This window comes from Callospermophilus lateralis, chromosome 4 (genome assembly GCF_048772815.1).
Source record: "Callospermophilus lateralis isolate mCalLat2 chromosome 4, mCalLat2.hap1, whole genome shotgun sequence".
Classification (NCBI taxonomy): Eukaryota; Metazoa; Chordata; class Mammalia; order Rodentia; family Sciuridae; genus Callospermophilus; species Callospermophilus lateralis.
The window spans coordinates 110,290,338-110,310,098 of record NC_135308.1 but is presented as its reverse complement, the minus strand read 5'-3'; the positions used below and the strand labels follow the sequence as shown (position 1 = coordinate 110,310,098).

The window sequence follows — 19,761 nt, the reverse complement described above, 5'->3', positions numbered from 1 at the left end:
CCAATGTATTTGGGGTATCAGCCCCTCTTTACAGATAAGAAAACTGAGGCTAAGAGATAAATTAATTGCCTGAAGTCATGTTACTGGAAGGTGACAGCTGAGATTCTGCCTGACCCCTCCCAGCCCATTATGCTCTTTCTGCTCTACCATTGATTTACCAGTGCTAGGGACTGGGGATAATATAGCTCCTTGAGGTCCTGTGTCTTCTTGGAATAAAATTTGTAGAATGACAATTAGTAGTATATAGGGTATTAAGGTTAGTGAGAAGTGAGGACTGAATCTAATCAAAGTAGAAATACCTGAAGTTGTGGCTACCTATAGAGACCAGTGAAAATCCAGTGAAAATCAGGAGCATCAGCCTAGAATAGCAGGCTCCTTGGTTGCTTCGTCTGAAGCTTTCAAAGCCTCTAATTGAAAGTCAGAATGATCTATAGCCTGGTGATGTTCATTTGATGAATTCTCCCTTAGAGCTCCTTGCCTTTCTGAGCAATATGGAAAAGGTCCTCTGCTATATCCTCCCCAGGACAGTATTCACAAGAGGCAGGTCAGGAGAGGAAAAGACAGTGACACGGGGAGTTAGGTGATGGCTAGCGCCAGAGGTGATCTGCCTAGACATTCCTGCTAGTCACTTCACTGCATTTGTCAGAGAACATAAAGTTCTCTGTCCTCCATTTCCTTCTTTTCCCTTTCTGCCTGTCCTTTCCCTTCACAGTACTTCATTTACCTTTCCTTTCTCTGCTCATCCTTCTTTGTATTCTGTTCTTCTTTTCTCTATGTGTCACTTTGTTCTTATTCTCTATTTATCTCTCTCCTTACTGCCCTTCGGTTGCTATAATTAAGATGAGAAAAATGACTTAGGCTTTGAGTTTCGCTTCACTTTTGGGATTTCATTTCCAAGGCCCTCTTTGCAAAGCTGTGACTTGGGTCTTCAGGTCACAGCACTAGTGACTAAAGGGATAATGTCATGTGCTAGTTCTATAAACCTCTTCTTCTACATTCAGCTCTGCTAAACAACTGTTCTTTTCCCTCTCTAGTTTCTTTCTATCCCTTACTTTCCCTCTAAAGCAATGTTGTTTATTTTCTCAGGGATGTTTTCTGATCCTTACTGACTAGATAGTACCTGATTACTACAGGGAAGCAACCCTAATTCTTACAAATAGTTTTCTTGATATCCTGGGGGGAGTGGGGAGAAGAAGAGTCATTAACCATCCAGAAAACCTGATCTCCCAAACTGCATGGTCAGATGTACCCAGTGAAACCTGTCCAGGACTGGAAATTTTATTTCTTTTTTTTTTTCCATTTTTTTGATGGCAACTATAAACTTTCCCGGTTTCTCTTCCTTGCTGGTGTGCAGTGAGCTTGCAGTACGAGGAGAACTTAACTAGCTTAATTCTGCTCATCGATCTAGATCAGAGTTCCATTGCAGGATGGAAGGAGGAGCAAGTCAATAGAAGAGAGAGAGGAGGAATATCAAAGGGTCCGAGAGAGAATATTTGCCCGAGAGGTAAGTGTAGCTTCTGAGAGTTGTCAGACCATAGCTTTTAGCTCTTAATCTTTGGAACTGTGAATGGAATAACCCTCCATAAATGTTGTTGGGTTTTTTGGTTTGTTTCTCTTTTTTTTTTTTTTTTTTTAAACCAACATCAGCCAGTCCCAGGTTTGACCTCTGAAATTAAATATGGCTTATTGGGAAGCTGTAGGTTTTATTTGTATTATTTTTAATATGTTCTACTCTGTGGTATACAAAGAGAACTGAAACTTGGAGTGGCTGAATTTGGTAAATATGAATAGACTGAAAATAGAAATGGTTTTGGCAGGGATGATGGAAGAGCCCTGAATCTTGCCTGTCAAACCCTCCTCCCACTTACCCTCTTAGATTCCCACTATTCATTTTAGGCATCTTTGCTTCTAAGTAGAAGACTTGATGTCCATACAGGCTCTACATTCATCTTGTTTGACTAGCCTTGTTTCTAGGATATGTTGGTGATTGTTAGAGCTCTGTTCTGGCATCCATCATCTCTAAGCTCCACATTCTACATACACAGAGGGTACCCCTGTTCCCTCCAGTTGCTACCTGAATGGGAAGTTTCCTTCTTCCTATATTTTCTTACCTTGCTTCATAGAACAGGACTGGCTTTATGATTCAAAAGGCAGCATTAATCAGTTTAGGCAACTTTTTATTCTTAAGAATTATGGGCCATATCTAATAGACTTGGTATCCCTGTATCTGTTGCCATTGCCTACCAGTTGAAAAAAATATATAGCAGAACCTTAGGAAAGGGCATGGGTTGTCAAGAGATGACCAAATCTCCAGAAATGTAAAGTTTCAATAGCAGCAGCATCTCACAGTCAGATTAGCAACAAAAGCTAATCTGTATACTTATATGAACACTCTTCTCCCATTCCCCCACTCTCTCCTCTCTCAGCCAGGCCAAAATTTTTTTCTATGTATATGTATCTTTTCATCATCACCTCATTCATAAAAATATTGTCTATAACTAAAATCTGAATTTCTCTATATACTGGTTCCATTATCTCAGGAGAGCCAAGTGCTTCTAAGGATCCTCAGTGGGGACTGATACATCATAAGTATTCTGGCCTAAAGTCCAAGGAGAAGGAATCTTCTTACCTACTGTTTTATAACCTATTCTGAGTCAGTAAAGTCCATCCTTCAAATTATCCCACCATGTCCCAAAGAAGGTTCTCTGCTTTTACCTACAAATAAATTGGGTGGAATGAGAGGAGAGATGTCATTTGTACACAGTTGTGACCAGTGATGACTCTAAATTGTGGATAGAGCAGGTTGGTGGATAATAATAGCAAACACACATATAGCACTTATTATCTTTCTGTCATTGTTCTTAGTTCTCTCTGTAGATTAACTCATGTATTTCTCACACTAGGCCTATGAGATAGGTTACATTATTTTTCCCATTTTATAAATGAGAAAGTAAGGCACTTAGATGTTAAATAATCACCTAAAGTCATTAGCTTAAGAGCAGGTGTTTGAATTCAGCAGTCTGACTTCAGAGTCCATGTTCTTAACTCCTAATGTAAACCACCTCTCCATAGTTTATTTTGCCCTAGGCTTTTCAGATTAAGAAGTCCCAGTGACAACATACCTTAGCTGGCTGACTATAACATATTCCTGTGCCTTACTGACAAGAGGAGAATGACAGTCTTTAACAAAGCCACAGAGGTTCTGAAAGCACAGGCAGCTTATGGTAGGTTATCAGCAACAATGGAATGTATCTACCTAGAGCCATAACAAAAGTAAAGTTAGCTCTTCTGTCCTTTTTTTCTCTCCTGATTTCTAGCCTTTCAAGCCTCTACTAATATATGTATTCTTTGTTAAATCCTTGGTATATATCACTTTGGTTTCAGCCCTTCCTCGCTCTTATGGTAGAGGCCTTGGGAATCTCAGAGGTCTAGATGATGAAAAGTGGCCAAAGCCCACCATCCTCCAAATATTCCATATGGAGAGAAGCTTGGCCAGAGAGAGTGATTAAGGGTAGAGTTGTAGGTTTGGTGGGGAGCATATGGGTGGTGTAGAGATAGGAGGCAAGCCAAAAAGAAAGGAAAGTGGCAGGAAGGGTGTTTGGATGGAAATGCTATTGCTGCAGCTTTCTCTGGAGTCTTAGCTGTGTATTGGGACAGCTGCTCAATGTAGGCTCTGTTCTGCATAGAGCCCACTCTGCTAAGCAACTGGATACTCTTAGTACCTTTTTCTAAGGCTTGGGAATCCAGTGTGATGCTCACTTCACTCAGCTCAGTGACTTTGTCAGAAAATAATCCCCCATGGGAATATTTCAGACTTTTAATTTTCACATTTTTTTTTTTTTCCTAAGCTCTAAAAAGTACCTGCTTCCCTAATATCCTACCCTTTCTTGGATTCAGGTCACATCATCTTTCATTTTGGCAAGTCTAGTAAAGGACACAAAGGGACTAGCCATTCAGATTAATTCCAAAAAATGAAGTTTATTTCTCATACCTCCCTTTCCCTTCCTTTGAACCCACCATTTAGGAACAAGCCCATCAATTATTACACTCAGCTTACTCCTAGAGCAATAAATTTAGAGCTAAAAAGAAATAATAATAGGTTAATAACTTTACATTTTCTCCTTTTCATATCCTCCCTTTATCAGTCTTCTTTTTAAACATTCTGTGGGAAGGCTAAAAGCACCAAATGTTCTTACCCATTAAAGGTGAGAAAGCAGATTGGGTATGTGGGAATGGGTCATTCTGTCCTTGCTCCCTCTCTCCTTGTTGGTGGGGTGAGCTTTGGTTTGAGGACCTTGGGTATTCATAGCATCATGGACATCCTTTTTGGTTATGCCATGCTGTTTTCTTATAAGTTATTTTCCGTTTTCTCCCCCTCACCTAGACTGGCCAGAACGGATATCTAAATGACATCAGGTTAGTACCACTTAGCATGTTCCCTGCTTTTCATTGAGCTTTGTCAGTGAGGTTAATATAATCCTGTAATGATGCTTTTATTTTTTGTTGTTTTTTGTTTGTTTGTTTATGTTAACCAACAGACTCTCCAAAGAAGCCTTTTCTTCTAGCTCTCACAAGAGAAGGCAGATTTTTAGGTACCTCTGTATGATCTATCTCTTCTTACTTTTAGTTTTGTTTTGCTACAATCTTTTCAGCAGAATGGGTTTGCTCCATGCATGGCCGCTTGTGGAATAAACTTGTGGTTTTTGCAACACTGGATATTTTTCCCCATTTAAAAAAAAAAAAATGGCTCTTGCTCAATGACTTAATTTTTATTGTTGCTGATTCACTTTGAGTCCTGAATAGGGAACAAAACCAAATAGGTGTGTCTGGGATGGGTACTGCTCCCTCCCAGACATTGGCTGGAATTGGGCATTTTCAAACATATATTTATAGTAAGGTAAAAGAACAGGTGTCTTCTGGCTACCTTTTCTGAGTCTGTGGAAAGATGTGGAAAGCTTATCCCTGATACAGCATAAGGAATGCTTTGTATCTGTAAGAAAAAATAATATATACACATACATAAATATACAAGGAATGCCTCTGTCTACATAGTTTTCTCTTTGAGACAAAGCAATGTGTAAGATGACCTTAGAAAGGACCTAAAGGACCTGTGTGCCTTAGAATGAACTAAATAATATCCTTTTATATGATTGTCCATTACTTACCTATAATTCTGGCAAAAGCTGCTGCTTGCTATGTTAACCTCCCAGTGCCTAATAATCTCCATTTTCCTGCAAAGCAATCATAAGAATCTTCATTTCAATTTCTCAGTCCCATCCCAAAGGATAATTCAGGGTGGAGGTGAGAGAAGCCCTACTTTGGGGCCCTATGCTGGTAACAGCTCATTTTAAGTACATTCTTCCCCAGTTTAATAACAGGAAGAAAAAAAAAAGAAAACATGGAGCAGAAAAACCCTGAGTCCTTAACACTGTGATTTGGGACTGACCCTTTCCAAGGGGATTCTCAGTTTTCAAATCCTAAGCTTAATAAGAAATGTCTAACTAACTCAGATGACTAAGATTTCATTCCTGGTACTTTAGTTGTTCTTTCCCTGTAGTCTTTTCTAAAAGTAGTCAAACTGTGTAGAAATACTGAGATTTCCAATTCTTTGGGGGGCGGGGGGGGGGGGGCGGGATTTCTGTCTTTCTGAGCTCTTTTTTCCCTAGATTATCCTACCCTGAGGTCCCCAGGTGGAGATGGCTTTGCATTGCTGGTGATACCAAAGATAGAACCTTCACATTATTTAAAAAAAAAAAAAAAAAAAAACAGAAATAAAAACAAAATGACATGATGGCACCTGCCTATAATCCAAACAACTCTGGAGGCTGAGACAGGAGGATCACAAGTTCAAGGCCAACTTCAGCAACTTAGCAAGGCCTTAAGCAACTTAGTGAGACCCTATGTCAAAACAAAAATATAAAAAGAGTTGGGGGTGTAGCCCAGTTGTAAAGCATTCCTGGGTTCAATCTCCAATCCAGTCCAAAAAATAAATAAATGAATAATAAATGAATAAAAAATCCTAATCCAGTCTACTCTTGAGGGTGATATATTGATCATCACAGAATACTTATAATAAATAGAAGTTTTAAGCTAATTTCTGTGTGTGAATTAATACACAGCACTTATGGTTGCCAGAGTATACTTTAATCTGATTCATTTCTCTGAATAGTCAGCTGGTTTATGGCTAAGAAAAAAACAAAGATTAAGGAGCTAACCCAAGTTTACATGGCTATTTAGTGTTAAAACTGAAGCTGATTCTTTGTCTGTTGTTCTTTTTACTACACCGTACCAGCTCTTCACAAATATCACTCCTTCTCCAAGTAGTATCCTATTTGGAGCCCTAATTCAGATTTAGTGCCAATAATGATGCCCTTCTTCTTTAGAGCATCAAGCTACATCAAATTGTGCAGATATTTTAAAGAATCTGGTGAACAAGTGCAGTCCTTGCTTCTCCAGATCTCCTTTTAAGCTTTTGCTTTTCAAACTGAGCTTTGATCAATGAACTAGGTCATCTAAAATGCAGCATTATGGACTTTTAAGGAGGCAACTTATATTTGAAGATTAGTCCAGAACTTTAATGAGCAGAATCTGATCTTCTTTGTTTAATACTTTTCTGTCCTAATGTATGTTCATGAAACAAATACTGGTACACCAAATTCCATTATCCACATTTGCAATAACTGTAGCAACTTCTCAATTCTCTGGAAGACCCTACTCCATTAATAATAAGCCACAGTGAGGCTTATTGATATTTATTGCCACCTCTTCCACAGGCCTCCTTGCCCATTCCCCAGACCTAACAAACTGGATTTTTATCAGCATTAAATCTACTTGTAAAAATTAAATCATTGCTAGGTACAGTGGCCCACGCCTATAATCCCAGCAGCTCAGTTGGCTGAGACAGGAGGATGGCAAGTTCAAAGCCAGCCTCGAAATGGCAAGGTGCTAAGCAACTCAGTGAGATCCTGTCTCTAAAATACAAAAATAGGGTCTGGAATGTGGCTCAGTGGCTGAATGCCCTTGAGTTCAATCCCTGGTACCCAAATAAATAAATAAATCATCTCTGATTTTATAGGTTATGAAGTGTGAATGTTCTCTCTCCTTTACCCCCATCTCGCTAACATAAATACAACCGAATCCAGTGCTCAGAATTGAATCTGGGTGGCTCTCCCTAATTATTATATGTAACTAGAGATCAGGTTTATTTATATAGAGAGAAACTGATCTGTTTCCTGCCATGACTTTCTTAAGTACTAACTCAGATTAGCCAGAAAATCATCAAATGCTGGACACAGTGGAACATACCTATAATCCCAGCTACTTGGGAGAGTGAGACAAGAGGATTTACAAAAGTTCAAGAGAGCCTCAGCAACTTAGTGAAACCCTGTCTCAAAATTTAAAATAATAATAAGATGTAGCTCTGGGTTCAAAAAATATATTCCCCAGTATCAAAAAATAAAAGAAAATCATTTTGCAATCTACATTGAGCATTTGGCCTTTATTGCCTAGGGAACTGGATGAGTATAGAAAAGTGCTGCCATTTTGGCCATAGCTTCCCAAGGTATTTCATTTAAAGTTGTTTCATCACCTCTGATAGCAAGAGAAAATAAATGTCAGGTTGCTGTAACAGTAAAGTATTTGATTTAGGTAGAAAAAGCCATTAGTTTTGTCTTGGAAAAATTCAGACTTTAATGTCTAATGAGCATCAGTAACCACTGCCACTGCTATGTCTCCTTTCTCCATGTTTTCTTGAGTCTTCTCAGTATACTGGCCTTTGTTTATTAAGACAGAGCTATTGGCTCTCACTATAGGCCTGGGGTCTGTTCCTGGAGAATCCCTGATTTATGCCTCTCTCTCTCTCTCTCTTGTTTCCCCTTCTGCTTTTTGCATCCCAAGAGAAAGAATTAAAGTTTTAGGGAAACAGTAACATTTCACAATCACCTGTTGAGCTAAATGGAGAGAAGAACTGAGGTAATATATACATACATACATATACTTGGGGTAACAGAGAAGGAGCACATTCCCAAACAGCTGTGTCAGCTTGTTTTTAGCTCCCCATCGTTGGTTTAGCTAATAAAAACTAAAAAGTGACCATAGCATATATTTTTCCCGTTTTCCCTACACTGCCTTTGGATTAGGTGTCCTAATTAACAACAGTTTCTCCTTTAATATTTACTCCAAAATAACTTTGTTATTAAAATTAACTCTGAGCCCAGGACCTTTGTAGCTAAGGTGATTGGGATGGAGTTTTCTGTTTTTGATAGGATGGTGGTAAAATGAGGGAACCCAAACTACTATCATTTTTGCCTAATTGTTCCCCAGCATACATATGAAAATCTGTAATTGTTGCCTTGTAGTTTCCTTAGATCAGTAGCTGTTAGGATTGGGATGAGAGTGAAAAGAAAATTCCTGGTTCTTGGTTGCTTATTAATTAAGAAATAGTAAGAACAATAATTTTTGTGCCTTGCCCACGGCAGTTGGATTGTGAATGTGGAAACAACTAGACAAAGTTGACTCCCTGACTTTTGCCACCCTGAATCCCAAGGGTATATTGTTTGATTTTGCTGAGGACTTAGAACCAAGCCCGGTATGGTGGCACATACCTATAATCCCAACTACTTGGGTGGCTGAGACAGGAGAATCATAAGTTTGAGGTCACCTTCAGCAATTTAGTGAGACCTTAAGCAACTTAGACTCTGTCTCAAAATAAAAAGGGCTGGGGACATACCTCAGTGGTAAAGCACCCTGATTAATTCCCCAGTGTCCAAAAAAAAAAAAAAATACTTCAGCACCAAATGCCCCCAGATATGAACATGGAACTTCCACAAAACAAATTGGGTCAATTTCAGATTATTCATTATACTCTTCTTCCAACCCCTGGAAAGGTGGCCATAAGCAGCACCTCTGCTGGCTTAGACACATGTTATGTGGAAGATCTGTTATGGAACTTATCCATGTCATTGGCTACTCTGTCTTCTAGCAATACTTCTGGGAGTCCTATTGTTTTAAGAACTTCCAGAAGGAATTGCTGCCTGTTTTCCCCCACTATTTCCTGCATGTATGGGATCCTGTGGGGATGGGGAGGAGACCACAGCCAATCTCAGCATCATGTATGTGGTTTCCCATCCACCTCTGGTCCAATGTTTTGAATTAGCTACCAGTGCAATGTCTTTCAGATTTGCCTCTGTGCTCTTTGTTACTGTACTGGATGGATCTCATTCTGTCTGTTCCCATCAAGTCTTAGTTGGCCAACCAACTAACAAGAAACCAGTCCCCCTAATCCTTACCCCTTCTTTGTTATTGAGAGAATAGAAGTGAACTCTCTCCTAGCCCTTCTGCTGAAGTGGTGGGTGGGGGGTGCTCTGACCACTGTGGTCTCTGCAGGGGGAACCGAGAAGGGCTGAGTCGTACTTCAAGCAGCCGCCAGAGCAGCACAGACAGCGAACTCAAATCCCTGGAGCCAAGGCCTTGGAGCAGCACAGACTCAGATGGCTCTGTCCGGAGCATGCGACCTCCTGTCACCAAAGCCAGCAGTTTCAGTGGAATATCTATCCTCACCCGAGGTGACAGCATCGGCAGTAGTAAAGGTGGCAGTGCAGGAAGGATCTCCAGGCCAGGTACTACAGCTTCTTTTCCTTCCACATCATGCCCTCCCTTCTTGTTTAACTTATGTAAAATATCACTAATATTTACTTTTAACAAAACATTTATCCCAATATGGCTTCATGAAAATCTAAAACAACCAGTGGAGGGGAATTTGATTTCTTGGATCCATTATCCTTTGTTGTATCTGGTCCCATCTGATTTTCTTTCAAATATTCCCATCCTGATATTAAAAAAAAAAAAAAAAAAAATTGATATTATTTTTGGATTATTTCTGACTTAGGTGAGACATTACTTGCAGCCCAGGTGCAGGTTATTTACTATGATGAATATGATAGCTGCTTTCATCCTGTGTCCCTTGAGATTATAAGAGGATTTATAGAGCACAGGAAGCCCTAGAGTATAGCTGCTTGTAATTAATTGGTGATAGCCAGTAGACTAAAACTACGGCTGTGGCTTCTTCTTTAGCTCTCAGTTACTGGGAAGGAGCAGACACTCACATCTTTCACATGAAAGCCTATCATCACCCTTCAGCTCTTCTAATCTCCCTCCATTCCTGTTGCACACTTAGCAGAAGAGTATTTATTTAGCTCTCCATATGCAGTGGAACTCTTATTTCACTATTCTTCTCCCTCTGAAGAATTGCTTAAATCTCATTCTAGAAGTACTGTAGATCTTGTCCTTATTAGACATTGGCAGTGGTGAGGTTTTTGCTTCTGATAGGTCTCTACTGCCCTTCTCTTACCTACTTTCTAGTCCCACTGCCTCTTCCTTTAACCAGGCCTCTACTTTCTTTTATTTAATTATGATTCTATCCCCCAAACTGATCTCCCTGCTCTATTCTTGGCCCTTTTTAGAACCAATATATCAATCTAAAATAAATTTAATCATGTCAGTCCTCTCTGAAAGTTTCCTATATCACCTGTACAATAAAATCCAAACTACTTAATATAGCATAACTTCCTAATTCTGACTAGCTATAGCAATCTAATCTCCAGATATCTATCCTTTTACAGCCCTTAAACCATTTTTCGAATATGGTATTAGCTTTGTCCCCTCTCATTTTGACAAGCTTGTATTCATCCTTCAAATCCATCTCTCCTGCCACCTCCTCTTTAAATCCTTTTCTGACCCTCTAAGGACTTCTTGCTTCCTCATCTTTGCTGTCATAATACTTTGTTATTTTGTTTCTGTGTCCCTTATCCTTATCAGATTGTGATAGTTGTGTGGGTGTTCATTCTATCAGAAGGTCCTGTGCCTCTTGAGGATAAGAACTGTATTCCCTTCACTTTTTTGTGTCCTTAATTCATTACATGATACCTGGCACATAGCAGATATTCAATAAAAAGTGAGCCAAAATAAACCTTTCTCTTTATTTTTTCTTAAAGTATGTTATAGGAATATGTACATGTGTTGGAGAGCCTAAAAGTGAGAAAAATAGTTGGATAAAAAATAGGTTGCACACATATGTGTTCAGCTGTGTGCTTGTAGAGGTGAGGTCACCATGTTAGCAACCTTAGAAAGACATAATGCAAGTTGAGAAGAAAGCAAAGAAAAACAGGTCTCTTATGGGACCATGAATCTGTACCTTCCCAGAAAGTAAGAATTGTGTTTTCAGCTATCTAATCAGAATTTTAGGAACTTCGGGGGAGATGCCTCAGTAGTTTCACATTTTGTTCAATTCTAAAACCAAACATTGACAGGGTCAGGGTGGTTCCTGTCCTTTGGGAGTAGAAACCTGCTGAGTGGAAGGCTGTGCTCTTAGCTTAAATGCATCTTTGTTCATGCATGGATCTTCAAAAGACAGTGGAGAATGGGCAGATGAGAGTAAAGTAAAGAGAAAGGGCAAGGAAAAAGTAAGAGCCCTGCAGCTGGGCCCTTCAAGGGTAGTATATTCATGGCTCAATTTTACAACTCTGGATTGGTCTCCTTTTTGCCTTAGGCATGGCACTAGGTGCCCCAGAAGTGTGCAACCAGGTCACCTCACCCCAGTCTGTCCGGGGCCTTCTTCCTTGTACTGCCCAGCCACAGCAGCAGCAGCAACAACAACTTCCTGCTCTTCCACCCACACCTCAGCAACAGCCACCTTTGAATAATCACATGATCTCACAGGTGAGTCACTATCATTGTCAAAGAGCCGCCTCTGCTCTGATTCAAGTAAACACTGGAAGTATAGTCATATCTCTTGTGCTGTGGATAGCAGAAAGGATCAATTTTTGGAAATATGCCACTCCCTTACCCATTTCCTATTTGTCAAGTTATGGGGAGAGAAGAAGAACAAATGTTGGCCAAATTATTCTATAGAGTCAGCCTAGGAGTTTTTTGCTTTATACTTCTTCTGCTTCTTCCTGATAATTGTCAGTGCATCTTTTATCACACACCTTTTTATTGTACCCCCTCTACCTCTACATTCTGTGTAATTAGCAAGGTGATTTTGCTCACCATATTCATATATGGAACTCAAAAAGATTATAGCTCCCACATAATCTGACTAAATATATTGACCCAAAACATGTATTTATTTATTGGGGTTAGGGAGAAAGATACCCTACAACACATGCCATAAGACTCAAATACTCCCAAAAGTTGTCTTTGTTTTTCAGTTATAAAAGGGCTACCTTGCCGGGCGCGGTGGTGCATGCCTGTAATCCCAGCAGCTCGGGAGGCTGAGGCAGGAGGATCGTGAGTTCAAAGCCAGCCTCAGTAATGGCAAGATGCTAACCAACTCAGTGAGACCCTGTCTCTAAGTAAAACACCTAAAATAGGGCTAGGGTTGTGGCTCAGTGATTGAATGCCCCTGAAATCAGGGTCCGGTACCTATCCCCTCCCTCACACAAAAAGGGCTTTCTTTCTTTTTCAATTGCTGGAACTGCTAACTGTTAGTACCAACTAGGATTAAGGGAAGTTTTGCTTCTATGCAGACCATGAAAGTCATTAGCCTAAGAATCAGGTCTTACTTTAAATTGGAACCTTAGCCTTCTAGGTTACAAAGCCACCTGAATACTCTGAGTAGAGAGGTGTACTGAGACTTTCATTTATTCTCTTCTTCCATGAACTGAGCTTTTAATGAGTAGAATCCCATGGCTCTATACTCTTTTTCTATAGTTTAAGGTTTCTTTTAAAAGAAAAATTTAAAATGAAAGGTCCTGTGTTCAGTTAGTCCATCATGGTCCTAGATATATCTCTTTCCTAGGTACTAGAAACAAGTTCTAAATACTAATACCCTAGGAACTGGGAACTCAAGTGGAAAGACCTCAGAATGACCCAGTCAGTTCTACCCCATCCTAAATATTGTGAAATGATGCTAAAAGAAAGAACACTGAAGCTGGGCATAGTGGTTCCCACCTATTATCTCAGCAACTTAGGAGATTGAGGCAGGAAAATTAAAATTCAAGGCCAGTCTCGGTAGCTTAGTGAGACCCTGTCTTCCAATGAATAATGGGAAAGGCTGGAATGTAGCTTAGTGGTAAAGTGCCCCTGGATTCAATCCACAGTACTAAAAAAAAAAGGAAAAAAAAGATGAAGATCTAGGAAAAGCAGCTTTGTGTCTGAATGTAGGTCAGACACATGTAGAACATTCCAGTCCATAGTCCCTAAAGCAGTTTCTCTATAGTGCTGACTTTCTTATTTGTTATTCTACTACCATTTACCCTATTGGGTCTTGTTTTTATCAACTTCCCTTACTTCTTACTAAAACATTGCATGTATGTATATGCTTTTCTTTGCCTTTGTCTTAATTCAAACCAGCTCATGGTAAACTCTGTGCTTTTTCTTCTGGCTTTCTCCTACTGTGCTTATGTATGTGTAGCTTTTCCAAGGCTCCAATGTTTTTTAGTTCTTTTTTCTTTTTCTAAAAGATGATTATTTTAATAGAGTCTTGCTCCCTTTTCTAATGCTTAGTCTTCCATCTGCTTCTACCTTCTATCTGTCATCCATATCTAGAAGTAGATAGCAAGAGTGGGAGAAGAATAAAGAGATAAGAGAATAACCATTTCAGACTAAAAATTTAAACTGAATGTCCGAGTGGTGAGCCCTACACCCAAAACTTCTACTTGGGTTCTTCCCTGCTACTGGACCCCAAGCATCGATTGTTGAGTCATTGGTATTGACTCCCCTTCTATAGGAAATGTGCCAGGTTAGATGCTGTGGATTGGGGATGGGAAATCATTGTTTGGATACAGAGATCTCTTTTCTCTCAGAAATTCTATCTTGAGGTTAATGATGATCACAAACTCTAAACTAAATAATCTTACCCTGGGTAAGTATTGATGTTGCAGAAACATTATGGTAGCTACTAAAGTTATACCACCACCACCATCATACCATTGTATATATCTTCTTCCATTTTTTTTCTACTTCTCTGTTTATGCCCTTCTTTATCTTTCTTGTATCTCTTTCTTTTCTTTTCCCCCCTCAGCACTGGAGGCTCTGCAAACTAAAGTTGCTAAGCCCAAGAAAAATTATTGTTCAGTTTCTCTAATGCTATATAACAGTATAAGGATGAAGGAAGTGACCACATATAGACATACCGCTCTGCTTATGTTAAAGCTTATCCTGTACAAGAAAAACTCAAAGAAAGAGTATTACCTCTAGCTCTGTAGCAGGAGGCATTTGCCCCAGGCATGGAGACAGTGCTAGCAAGTGGGTTCTTTCCCTTCTTGGCAGGCCTTCTTGCTCCATTAAGGCATTCATCTGGTATGTTAGTGAAGCATGTGAAACTAGGGAGTCAGGCTGAGGATAAAGAGCCAGTGGCTATCTTTTATCCAATTGACTTAAACTAGATTGGACCACTGTAATAGAGCCCTCTTAACCTCTCTCCTGGTGTCCTCAGGCATCCAAGAGCCATTGATCTGTCCTAGAATGTGCCAGTAGGTGGCAGCCACATCCTCATAGTTCCTCAGAGGTTCCCTGACTCTGCAGTTTGAGGCAGATGAAGAAGAAGAGCACTATAGGTGAGGGTAGCATAGAATACACACCCCATGCCCCCTGCCCCCCGCCAAAAAAAAAAAGACAGCAAGACCTTTACCTTTACTATTGCCCTTACCCTTTTAGGGGAGGCCTAAGAGAGGAACATCATTTCTCTGTCCACTCTTTATTTAAAACCCACAAGCCAGACTTGTTTTATCACTTTATTGTTCCTTCTCCAAGTTATACCCTCCTCCAAGAGCAAGAACAGGATTTTAGTATAATATAAAACATGTATAAAAGCCACCCTAGCTTATGCTGCTAATGCTGAGCAACTTGGCCAACAGTCGTATTTGGAATATCATTGGTTTATGGAAAATAAGTGTGACAGTAGGGCTAACAGTTTATTTTCCAGGGCTAAGAGTTGATTTTCCAGGCCTCAGCCACTTCCCTCCAGGTCCCAAAAGGTCTTCTCAGTAACTTTTTCCTAGTTAACATTTCTTAAATTTTTTTTAATATATATATATTTTTTTTTAGTTATCAATGGACCTTTATTTTATTTATTTATATGCAGTGCCGAGAATCAAACTCAGTGCCTCACATATGTCAGGCAAGTGCTCTGCCACTGAGGCATAACCCCAGCCACTAAATTTTTAAAATCTAGATATCTCCTCTGCTGAAGCTCCAGTTTTCTCCCTTTTGGTGGTGATGGAGGAGAGTGGGGGCATGTTCTTCTACTTGAACTATTAGTTCCTTTGTGAAAATTTCCTGGAGATATGTGGCAGGAAATACTATCAATATTACAGCCCCCATATCTATTAATACTCTAAATGGAGAGAGGAGCCCATGGAAGATTCTAAAAGAGTTCTCTTTGGCCTCTTCCTTCTCTTCCTCCCTATTGCTAGAGCAGACTGGAAAAGCACTTGTCCTGCAAAAGTAGGTTTCAATCTCAGCTCTGCCGTAATAGCTGTGTGATCCTAAGTGAGAAATTTAATTTCTCTGAGGCTTACTTTCTTAATTGCAAGTACAAGTTATCCTATCTCCCTATGGGAATCTTGTGAAGCAATCAGGAGACAGAGTATATAAATAAATATTATTTCCCTCCTCTTTATCACCTTCTCCTTCTCCCATCTCTCCTGCCACCAGGGGGTTATAACTAGAGAACTGATGAGGCAGTTGAAAGGACTGGAGGGGAAAAGAAGAGAAAAAAATAACTACCCATTAGTTGGTTTAGAAAACTGCGTGTTCCAATAAACATATCCTACTGCTTGAGGCTAGTGAAGAGACTGAAGGTACAGAAACTGAAGCTAAGCTGTTTATATTTTATCCCTAAAATCCCCCTGTTTGCTTATGGGGGCATTTTTCATATTGCCCTCACAGCCTGGAGGAGCACAGAAAATCATGGAGCAAGAGGAAGTAGTTGGAAGCAGGCATCAGCCGGGTGTTTTTTTTTTTTCCTTTTTCTGCCCTCGGGAGGTAGTCGATCCCTGTGAAAGAGCACTTCCTCCAGGAGAGCTGACCTTGGATGACTCTTCCTACTGAAGCAGTGCAAACAGGAATCCCTGTAGGCACTCAGGAGGGTTATGATCAAGCTCACCAGGAATCCTGTGCTCAGAAAAAAGGTTTTGGGAAAAATCATCATTTGAAATCAGGCAACAGGCTGGCCCTGACAGTTCTCAAATTGCTCACAGCAGCTGCAGAGTTCTAAGTGCCAAGAGGGTGGGGCATTTAGTAGATGGCTCCTCATAGGAGAAATTTGTTTGTTTGTCAGAGAGAGGTGAAAGCTATAAGCTATCCCAGGCTTGGTGGTCAACCTATTCAGCAACCTTGTGATTCATGTGAAATTTTTTTCATGATTAACCTTGTTGTTCCTTCCCTTTCCCTCCCCATCTCTGCCCTGCTGCCTCCCTCCATGCCTCCCTTTTCTCTTCCCTTTTCTACATGCCTCTCTGCTGGTCCACAGCCAGTCCCAGCTCTGCAGCCCTCTCCGCAGCCTGTTCAGTTCTCTCCAAGCTCCTGTCCCCAAGTCCTTCTGCCAGTCTCTCCGCCCCAGCAGTACAACATGGTATAAACTCCATTCTCCCTTTTTGTCTTGTCCATGTATGGCCTGTTTCTGTCGTATGTCTGGGTCAATCTGTGATGGCCTTGCAAGCATGTTGTGCTTTTGGAGGGCATGTTGAAAGCTATTCTCGAGGGGCCCGCACAGGCTGAACTGTACTCCATTCTGATGGCCTCATCACAGCACACCAAAAGACACCTAAATATAAGATAGGAATGCTGAGTTCCCCAGAGTTTTAGTAAGGGAAATGAAATTGGATGTTGATCTAACCTAGGCCCCTTATTATATCATGTATGCCTTCTTAATTTGCTCCCTGGACATGTCTTGAAGAACCCAGTTTTTTTTTGTACAGAATGGTTTTCTACAATTTCTTTTAAAAATAAAAACACAACTGCAGACTTCTTTGGTATCAGTGGTTAAAAACTTAAAATCTTAACACCCCCCCTCCCTGCTTTTTGATACTGGGGATTGAACTCAGGGGCACTCAACTACTTAGCCATATCCCTAGCCCTGTTTTGTATTTTATTTAGAGACAGGGTCTCGCTGAGTTGCTTAGCGTCTTGCCATTACCAAGGCTGGCTTTGAACTTATGATCCTCCTGCTCCAGCCCCCCAGCCACTGGGATTACAGGCATGCGCCATTGCACCCAGCAGATCCATTTTTTTACCTAATTTACGTGTTGTTTTATATGAAAAGTATTTGTTTTATATGAAAAGTATTCTGCACAGTATATGTTATTTAAATTATTCCCTGACTTAAATACTTTGAAGGTCTGATCTGCCTCACAGTTGATAACTTCCATCATGGTTATAGGAGTCCTCTTTTATTTTTTTTTTTACTTTGTGTTTATTACACCTTTCTGCTTTTTCACTAGAATTCCCCTCTTTTCTCCTATCTCTTATCTTTATTCTGAAAAGTCCTAGAACATGGACCTTAAAATAATCTGCAATCTAAGACTAATCTCTTATCTTTTATCATCTATTCCTAACCAATAAGATATTAAAACAGATCCCTGAAAGTAAAGTGAAACTGCAGTACAACATTGTCTTTTGGTTTCTGCTAGTTTCTTTTCAAAAAAACTCTTGCTCTGGTAGACATACACACGTGTGTGTGTGTGTGTGTGTGTGTGTGTGAGAGAGAGAGAGAGAGAGAGAGAGAATATATTACTATCCAGAGGGAAGAAGAAAAAAGGAAACTTAAAAAATAACCTATCACTGTACAAGTGAAAGATGGGATACTATCACTCTTGCTGCTCAGGGAAGAGGGCTGAGGGAGAAGGTAATTACAGTCTGGCCAGTCAGTCTCCTCCTTTAGCTCAGCCACTCACCCTGGCCTCCTTTCGGAGGTGAGAATTAGAAATGGCTTCTGAAGGAGTGGAGAACTTTAGGCTAGTGTCAAAGAACAAAGGTGGAAATGACCTCCATCGGGAATAAAAAGATAAGCAGCAGGAGTAGAGCCCAGCAGTCCTTTACTGCTAGACAGAGCTGCAAGGCACATGAACCTAGCCACCCAGGATTCATTCGAGGTGTTATCTAGGTTCTTTATTATAAAAACAGAATCTACAGCAACATAGAAGCCATTTTTATGGTTAGGGACATGAGGAAGGTTGGGAAACAGGAAAATCCTTAAAATCTTTTTCTTTAACCCACTAGTTTATCCAGTTTTTTCTATAGATAGAAGTTATCTATCATTGTTATGTATCATTGTATTGTATTATCATTGTACTCATCCCCACAAGACTAATTCTAATAACAATCATGATCAATGTAGCCATTGTTACCTCACATGTGATAAGGAGAATGGCTCTGGAGTTAGGTTTCTACTATTCAGTTCATGGCAATTTAAAATATCACATGTTAAAGGCTTAAGGCTAAAAAAGCCTTCTCAGGGCAAAAAGGCAGGCCTGTCCATAAAAAGAAGACTGTAGAGAACCTTGTTGTTTCTGTCTTTCTATATTGAAGCAAGGACATGAGACTTAAGAGTCTCCAACTCTCTCAACAGGCAGATGACCTCAGCAACCCCTTTGGACAAATGAGCCTTAGCCGCCAAGGTTCTACTGAAGCAACTGACCCCTCTTCAGCTCTATTCCAGCCCCCACTTATCTCCCAGCACCCTCCGCAGACTAGCTTCATCATGGCTTCCACCGGACAGCCCCTCCCCACTTCCAACTATTCCACTTCTAGCCACGCACCACCTACTCAGCAAGTCCTGCCACCCCAGGGCTACATACAGCCTCCTCAACAGGTAAGCAGCCCCTGTCCTCAACTTCAGTCTCTAATTCAGTTTATCCAGTATTTAATCTTTCCTTCTTCTAGTTTAGGCAGACCAGAACGAGTACTCTCCCCACAGTGTGCTTAAGCGTTATCACTCTAGACAGAAGGTCTTCTTTCTAACACAAGTGCTATTATATTTCAGACTTGTATAGTAATCTTGTAATTGCTGGCCTAATAGAATATCTCTATTTACAAATTTCCATCTATCAGCCCTGAGGTATTTAGTAATTTGTTTCCTCTCTACTATAGATCCAGGTTTCTTATTATCCCCCTGGACAATATCCTAATTCCAACCAGCAATATCGACCTCTTTCTCACCCGGTGGCCTACAGCCCCCAACGTGGTCAACAGCTGCCTCAGCCATCCCAGCAGCCTGGTAAGAGGAGCCACTGGTGTAAGAAGATGGCTCATAGGAAAAGGACAGAGAAATTACCTTCCCCACTTAAAAAAAAAAAAAAAGGAATTATTAGGGTCCAAAGGAGGAGCCCAGGCTCTTGGGCTAGGGATGGGGGTTGGCGGGGTGGAGGCTTAAAATAGAATGGAGAAGGGAATTACTGCTAGAAAGTTGCCTTTTAAACATTTATACTAATGTTTTTTCTGCTTTGCCTATCCCTAGGTTTACAGCCCATGATGCCTAACCAGCAACAGGCGGCTTACCAGGGCATGATTGGGGTCCAGCAGCCCCAGAACCAGGGCCTGCTCAGCAACCAGAGGAGCAACATGGGGGGCCAAATGCAAGGCCTGGTGGTTCAGTACACTCCACTGCCTTCTTACCAAGTGAGTGCATTCTACATTGGGAATGATCACCCAGGCCTTGAGATGAAAAGGACAGCCTCCCAGGATCATCCATACAACTTCAATACTAAAATATTGTCTATTTCCCCCTAGAAATTTTAGGGACTTTTCTCTAAAAGAAAGTCT

The 19,761-nt window shown here is 40.5% G+C and overlaps 1 protein-coding gene across 16 annotated transcripts in view; it reads left to right on the top strand.

Moving 5' to 3' along the window:
- The window catches only part of R3hdm2 (R3H domain containing 2), a 150,329-nt gene that overhangs the window by 117,378 nt on the left and 13,190 nt on the right, over positions 1 to 19,761 (top strand). For 9 of the 16 annotated variants that reach the window (XM_076854751.1, XM_076854744.1, XM_076854746.1 and 6 more), the window contains 9 exons: positions 1,409 to 1,504; positions 4,385 to 4,416; positions 4,539 to 4,592; positions 9,385 to 9,617; positions 11,546 to 11,715; positions 16,472 to 16,573; positions 18,569 to 18,811; positions 19,090 to 19,216; positions 19,457 to 19,617. In XM_076854751.1, coding sequence (XP_076710866.1) covers positions 1,409 to 1,504; positions 4,385 to 4,416; positions 4,539 to 4,592; positions 9,385 to 9,617; positions 11,546 to 11,715; positions 16,472 to 16,573; positions 18,569 to 18,811; positions 19,090 to 19,216; positions 19,457 to 19,617 — 1,218 coding nt within the window. The remainder of the gene's footprint in view (positions 1 to 1,408; positions 1,505 to 4,384; positions 4,417 to 4,538; positions 4,593 to 9,384; positions 9,618 to 11,545; positions 11,716 to 16,471; positions 16,574 to 18,568; positions 18,812 to 19,089; positions 19,217 to 19,456; positions 19,618 to 19,761) is intronic. The other 7 variants (XM_076854753.1, XM_076854752.1, XM_076854754.1 and 4 more) reach the window with 7 other exon arrangements.